At 42.4% G+C, this 7,412-nt stretch overlaps 1 protein-coding gene across 1 annotated transcript; it reads right to left on the reverse strand.

Moving 5' to 3' along the window:
* Positions 1-519: 519 nt before the first annotated feature.
* oat (ornithine aminotransferase) lies at positions 520-6,450 on the reverse strand. The gene is made up of 10 exons (XM_080516601.1): positions 6,343-6,450; positions 4,677-4,897; positions 4,335-4,559; positions 4,144-4,239; positions 3,459-3,586; positions 2,712-2,834; positions 2,213-2,341; positions 2,012-2,125; positions 1,780-1,924; positions 520-1,593 (listed from the first exon to the last, which is right to left on the reverse strand). The coding sequence occupies exons 2-10, from the start codon at positions 4,888-4,890 to the stop codon at positions 1,433-1,435; spliced, it is 1,335 nt and encodes a 444-aa protein (XP_080372727.1). The 5' UTR covers positions 4,891-4,897; positions 6,343-6,450; the 3' UTR covers positions 520-1,432.
* Between the last annotated feature and the right edge of the window lie 962 nt (positions 6,451-7,412).

A 7,412-nucleotide genomic window follows, 5' to 3' on the forward strand; every position in this document is an offset into this window, starting at 1 on the left:
AATAAACCAAACAATGTGAAGTGAAGCAGCACTTTTGTCATCTGTTGAATTAATTTCCTCTTCTTCTCAAATTGTCAGCACATTAAAATTAGGCCTGAAAGTTGTTTCCTGCGAAATGAACTTAGCAGTTGTTCACATCTTCCTGAGTCTTTGGAGCCTGTTACATTCCAGTCTTTATTTGTTCCAGTCAAAGTCATTACATAATGAGCCGGTCGTGTTGTTTAAGCACTTCTACCATTCAGTTTGCTTTGTGCCTCTGCAGGTTTTGCAAGTACCACAATCCTAAGATATGTTTCATGTTAAATGGTATGGTTTGACTATATCTCTGTGTAAGCCATATGACACACAGGAAAATAAATCCACTAAACTGCGTAGTACAACCCTGGTGAAAGTATTCTCCTCTGTCCGATGTGTTCCAGATTTTACCAGCAAAGTTATCAGGATGACTCTTCCAGGCTGCTCTCTTGATATCCCAAATTATTATTGTTCTCGTTTCTGGCTCAGAAAGAGACGACAACATTTAAGACTGGAATCATTTATTTGATGAACGGTGGATATTGTAACAAGCCCATCTTTACATACAGCAGCTACAACATCCTACTAGCCTCTGCTAGCAGTAAGTCATCCCTTCAACCAAATCAATAACTCAAAAAAAAAAAAAACACGAAAGGTGCCAAATCTGGAAAAAAGAAAATATATATATCATTAATTTAGCTTAGTGGCAAAAAAAAGTGTAAGAGCTTTCTTTTTATACATATATTATTTCATTTTTATTCCCATTGAGCCTTCCTGAGGCAAGATTTCTACTTTTAATTTAAAAATAGTAGTTTGGAAATTTGCTTCCACACATGGTGCGCGAATAGGTTGTGTGATCCAAACACAAAAGAAAAATATAATATTGAGTAGAGACAAGAAAAAGAAAAAGAAAAGTAAAAGCACTGGAGGAAAGAGTCTATCTTCACAGGTTTGAACACGACATGACAAAAGTCCTGCAGTTAGTCGAAATAAAGTGAAGTAAAAGTTTCTATAACAACATTCTTTGCCGACTTCACTTCCACTTTTTTTTTTTTTTGAATGAATAACATTTAATTATTAACCTGACAACACAATATTTCCAATCACTAGAAGGTAAAATTATCTGAAAGGTGAAGGAACTCTTTCTTAACTGTCGTAACTGGAGTTTTTCCAAAACAGAACTATTGTTTCTTTGCAGCAGCGTCTGTATCAAGTGTCACTATATCTTCATAGATGCACGCCACAACCAGAACCTATGTGGCTTTTCCACAGCAACGCCCACAGAGAACCACGTTGTGAATAAAGAAAAAAGAAAGACAACTAAGCAAGTAACTCCAAAGTTACTTTCTGATAACTGTAACTTCAGCAAATGTGGATTGATGCTCGGCCTGCAGTCCGTGGGATTGTATCCGGGCGTTTAGAAGGACATGATGGTTCTCTGGATGATGTCACTGCACTCCCGCAGCTCGTGCTCGTTGATGACGAGGGGAGGGGCGAAGCGGATGATGTCGCCGTGGGTGGGCTTGGCCAGCAGGCCGTTGTCGCGGAGGCGCAGGCACACCTGCCAGGCGTCGTAGTCTGTCGGGATTGTGACAGCGGGCATTAGAATGGCTTACAGATGCGATGAAAAAAAAAATAAAAATCTGCACCAAACTGAAGTTCATGTTAAAACAAACTCCTCTCTTATTTAAAATGCTGCGGAAGCCATCCGAAATTTCGCCGCAAAGAACCGATGTGACGTGATCGAACAGTGCGGCTGCGTACCTTTGGTCTCTTTGATGACGATTGCGTTGAGGAGGCCTTTCCCTCGGACGGTTGTCACGATGTCTTTGGGAAGCTTGTTCAGCTCGGACCGCAGCAGCTCCCCCATCTTCTGGGCGTTTTCAGCCAGCTTCTCCTCCTCCAACACCTGCAGGTCGCACCGTGACCACAAAGTCGTTTTTTGTTTGTTTGTTAAATGACATGCATCCCTTCGTTTCTGCATTTTAACACTGACCTGCAGTGCAGCAATAGCAACCTGACAGGCCAAAGGATTGCCTCCGTACGTGGAGCCGTGCTCCCCGGGCTTGATGGTGAGCATGATCTCGTCGTCGCACAGCACGGCGGACACCTGGGGAACGCAAACACACGGTTACGCGACCCGCTTCTTGTACGCGTGATTTGTGGCGAGGCCCCGAGGAGCGGCGCGGATGCTTACGGGGTAAACTCCTCCTGAAAGCGCTTTGCCCAGCAACACCATGTCTGGACGGGCGCCCTCGTGGTCCACCGCCAGCCGCCGGCCGGTACGCGCCAAGCCTGTCTGCACCTCGTCAGCGATCCACAAAACCTGGAACAAAGCATCGGAGTACTTTAGCTGGGATCTCGAACACCCAGGAAACTGAACTCGTCAATCGTCAAGGTTTACTGCAGTCTGCTCTCACGGCACAAAAAATATGCACATTATGAAGCGTCCAGGAGTTCCTCTGTTGTTTGTGTACGTTTTAAAAAAAAGAAGATGGTAGAAGTGTTCTACTACACTACAGTTTACCCTCATATTTGGTGCAACAAGATGGCTTCAGGAAGTAATCGACAAATTGATTGATTCACTTTTTGCCGCCATCACCATGACAAACCACAGTGCAGTGCAGGTTGTAGTGAGCTTCCACACCTCGTTCAGAATAACGGACGCGAGGCGCGGAATTCTTCCCGGTACTTACGTTGTACTTCGTGCAGAGTTCTCTGACTTTGGTCAGGTAGCCTGGATCAGGTACCACCACACCGGCTTCCCCCTGGATGGGCTCCACCATGAAAGCGGCAACATTTTGGTCTTGGAGGGCTTTCTGGTGGACAATCAGGAGGAAAACATCAAACATTAACTACGTAGGTTCCTCTGGAAAAAAAAACAACCAAATTATTTTATAACTTAGCAAGCACAACCTAGGTCACAGTCCAACTGTGTATAACTTTCCTCAACTAGCTGTGCTTCAAAAACTCCCCCCAAGGCTTTCGCTCATGTGCTTCTTGTTGTTTTAGAATAGAATAGAATGTCTTTATTGTCATTGAAACTCGTACATAGTACAAAATTGTAAGGTGCAGTCCTCTTTAAAGTGCTGTTTTATAAAAAGAAAAAAAAAAAACATAAAATGTATAAAATATAAAAGAATGTGCTGATAAAGTAAAACAACAATATAAAGAAAGAAATAGAAAAGTTCATAAAAAAAAAGGAAAACACCACCAGTCAAACATTGTCGAGTGCAGTAACGGCTCTTGCATTTTAACTTCATGTAAAATGGTCTACAATGTATCCATTTCAGTTTCATCAAATTGATACATTACATTAATTCACCTCGCAATCATAAAGTAAAAACAACCTTACAGTTATTCAATGAAGTACTGCGTTCTAGTGTATGAAGGAATTGCCAGTTTTTTGCACCGAACTCTTTGAAACTGCACTTAAACTGTACCTCCAAGGCAGGAATGTCATTATACGGGACGAGCTCAAAGCCCGGCATGTAAGGACCGAAACCCTCGTAACTGCTGGGGTCAACGGAGCTGGAGATGGCCGCCATGGTGCGTCCCCAGAAGTTTCCCTCTGAGGACAAATAAACAAAAACATGTTTTGGATGTTTTCAAGTTACATTTGAAACGATATTACACATTTAATAGATACGATCCGTTGTATAAAATCTGTTTCTTTTTTTTTTAATTAGTATTTTATTGTGATTTTCCAAAATTTACAACAGACAATCCTTCACAGTATAGGCACATTTCTCCCAAACTCAATGTCCTTTATAATATCTATACTTGTAACAAAAGGGAATACTCACAATAAACAAAGGAAAATAAACAGATAAGAAAAAGAAAAAATATAAAATAAACAAAAATACAAGAAACAGTTGTAGCTTAGAACCAGGGGTAAAAATTTAAAAAAAATCTGTTTCATTTGTCACTTTTATCCTACAATGTTCTGAGATGTCACGTGGAATCTGCAGTGGTAGCGCTGTACCAAATCTTACAAACTCATCAAGTCTGCCTAGAGTCGGCTTGCGCTTGAGCTCCGTTAAATATTCACCACTCGATGAGAGATCCGGTTTCCTCCGGCGACGCGGAGGACGGCGACAAGCTCACAAGAGAAGATTGGTGGCTCACCCGCAAAAACGATCTTGGCCTTGTTGTTGGGGACTCCTTTCACAGTGTAGGCCCACTTGCGGGCAAGTTTGCAGGCGGTCTCGCCAGCTTCCACACCTGGTCGTTAAAAAAAAAAGAAAAAAAAAGTTTAATTTAAACTTTTTATTTTTTCCTGGAGACAGTTTAAAAACAGGCCGTACAAATCCCTCCACCTGTGTTCATGGGCAAAACTTTGTCATAGCCAAACAAGCTCGTGATGTACTCTTCGTAGGCTCCCAGCACGTTGTTGTAAAACGCCCTGGAGGTCAGGGTGAGTTTGGACGCCTGCGCGACGAGCGCGGCCACGATCTTCGGGTGGCAGTGTCCCTGGTTCACCGCGCTGTAGGCGCTGAGGAAGTCATAATAGCGGTTGCCTTCGGTGTCCCAAACATAGACGCCTGCAGTAAAAGATAAAAATTAATCTATAGGGATTAAAAAAAACAACAACAACAGACCAGACGAAACAGGATGACGCAGTCGGGTTTGTTTGCCCGGCAGTGACGGGAGTGACTCACCCTCTCCTCTCTCCAAGGCCACAGGCAGGGGATGATAGTTGTGGGCTCCGTACTTCTCCTCCAGGTCGTAGATCTCCTCCGAGGTGAGGGGGCGCTCGGCGCTCAGTCTGGAGGCGGCGGTGGAGGCGGGCCGGGTGCCAGAATGGACGCTCCGGCTGAGCAGGGGTGCAGCCCGGCTCAAGCTGCGGCTCAGCTGGAGAATCATTCCTTTCATGGTGAACCTGGTGAATGGGAGGAGACAGGAGAATCAACAGAACTGCCGTGAGAATGACTGCTGTACACGACGATCAAGCGGTGTCAGTTACAGCTGCCCAAAAGTTCAAAGCATTTCGAGTCCACCAAGCCAGCAGTTTTTACTATTACAATATAACAAAACATATTCAAAAAGCAACTCTTCAAACCCTCTGATTGTGACTCAGTTGCAACTTGTCGCTGACCTAAATTCCAACAGGGAAAAAAAAAGAAAGAAACATGGGAGGCTTTCTTTGGCAGGTTCAATGATCTGTGCTTCAAATCAAAGTTTAATAAGTGGCATGTGAGCAGAGAAACATGAAACAGGAGTGACGCTGCACAGCCCGGCCACAGGTCTGCCAGGGGGGGGAGAACGAAAAAAGAAAAAAAAATGCTTCTCTTTCACAACCAGACAATGGCTGGACAGGCTTTTGTCAGAGAAGAAATAGGGGCTAATCCCCACAGCAGAGTGCCCACTCAACTGTGGCTTTCCAGAGGTTGCAATCCCCCAAAAAGTGACGTTAAAAACAGTGACTTGAACTAGAAAAAGTCCCAACTTATGCCGTTCTTCTTTGATCTACTGGAGGAGGAGATTTAGGAGATTTTGTATTTATTTTTTGCCGTTCCTTGGGATTTTATATTATACGGTTAGCCAAAGTCAAAGCAGCATATTCTCAAACTTTCTGCATGTGTTGATGTGCTTTTTGTGTCTGTGCTCCCAACGCTGCAGGACTAGTTACTCGCAGAAAAATAATAACAACCTTATTATTAATAATAATAATATTAAGTGCACCCCCACAAGGATAGTAATCTTTGCCACTAAAAGGCAGGTGCAGGAAATATAATATGTGTGATGATGAGGTTGTGGCGATGATACTTCTGTAGAAAAGACCTCGGCAGCGTTTGGTTATCGGCACTGATAAAACTGTGTATGTACACAGTAAACATGCAGCACCTCTTCAAGGGCAGTAAAAAAAAAAAAAAGAACTGTGTGGCAAATTGCCCCTGAGAGATGATAGGTCGCTGGGGATCTGCCTCCACGATACACCCACCAAGTTCCAGCCTGGAGCTAAATAAAGACCATTCTGATGGGAGCAGCTCCGCCGTGGCCATGTGTAGCTGGAGGAGCTATTAAAGTGCCCAGGGGAATAGAACCATCAGCCGCTTCTAGTTCAATACACCGTAGACGAAATGGCACCACTCATACCAGTGACATTATTGAAGAAATGTGTTTGTAAACCCATCAGAAGTGACTCCGTTCGGATGTTTGTTGATAAAAGAGCTCATTTCCGCCGTTAACACGGTACCTAGCTAACCCCAGCGCATCCCTGCTGCTTCATTTATCAACGTTTTCGTCCCACAAATACATCAAAACGCTTCATTCGAAGATTAGAACAAATAATAATAATAAAAGGAGCGAAATAATGCGACGTACCTGTCGGAGAAAAGCTCGTCGTGGCGGGTGTGGTGATCTGATGCTCTGTCGATGCTGCGCGGACAGGCTTTAGGTTTAATACAGACCAGTGGCGGCGCGTGCGCTCCTCCTCATGTGTCATTACGTCAGAGGACACACCTCCATGTTGCAACAGCTTCCCGGGATTACAGAGCGATACGTCAACGCCTCCGCCATATTGGACCGGTAAACCAGGCCAAAGCACAGCATATACGTATTGGCTCCCTGTAGTTGTTACCTTCACCAACGAAAGTTGGGGCGGAAGGTTCTGTTTTTGTTTGCCTGTGTATGTATGTATGTAAAATACATATATTATTATTATTATTGTTATAATTATTATAATAATAATTATCATTATTATTATGACTATTATTATTATTATTGGTAGTAGCAGTAGTAGTAGTAGTAATAATAGTAATAATATTTACCAACTTTTTGCAAAACCCAATTACCAAAAATGCATCGGTATGATTGCAAAAATATGTAAAATTCATTTTCTAATGCATGCCCTAAAACAATTATTTATTTGTTCTTGTATTGCTGGACTGTGAAATTGTTTTGACTTTATCTCTACCCAGGATAAAGCTGTATTAAAGACGATGGATGGATTATACTTATCTGATAAAGTATTACATAGTTGTCAAAGTATTGCATTCAAATAAAAATTCCAGTGGGAAAGCAGCCATGTTAATAGCTTCCATAACATTTTTTTTTTCAATTAAAATATCTGACAAACTTAAGGCGATTAAAACAGTAGAAACCTGTATTTACTAAATGTAAAATCATTTTCTGAGCATCATGTGTAAGTTTTTCTCCCCTTGTTCGTTTTCTAATGTATTTATTCTTTTCACTACTTTTTTTCTTCTTTGTAATCTTGGTGAGAATTAATATAGAAGAGAAGGCACAGTGGCTTACGGAGCCCCTCTGGAAAAAATATTATTGCTTAATAACGCACGCGTTATTAAGCAATAATATTTTTTTCACCAATGTCACCAGAGGGGCTCCGTAGTGGCTGCATATTTGACCAGAAATACGTTTTCAGAAAAAAAAAA

Source organism: Blennius ocellaris (assembly GCF_963422515.1).
Source record: "Blennius ocellaris genome assembly, chromosome: 21".
NCBI classification, from domain to species: Eukaryota; Metazoa; Chordata; class Actinopteri; order Blenniiformes; family Blenniidae; genus Blennius; species Blennius ocellaris.

Coding starts and splice junctions, on each gene's coding strand:
- oat (XM_080516601.1), bottom strand. CDS start 4,890: ATGAAAGGAATGATTCTCCAGCTGAGCCGCAGCTTGAGCCGGGCTGCA. Junction 2,342..2,711: donor AACTCTGCACGAAGTACAAC/GTAAGTACCGGG, acceptor GCTTTGTTCCAG/GTTTTGTGGATCGCTGACGA. Junction 1,594..1,779: donor CGTCATCAAAGAGACCAAAG/GTACGCAGCCGC, acceptor CAATCCCGACAG/ACTACGACGCCTGGCAGGTG.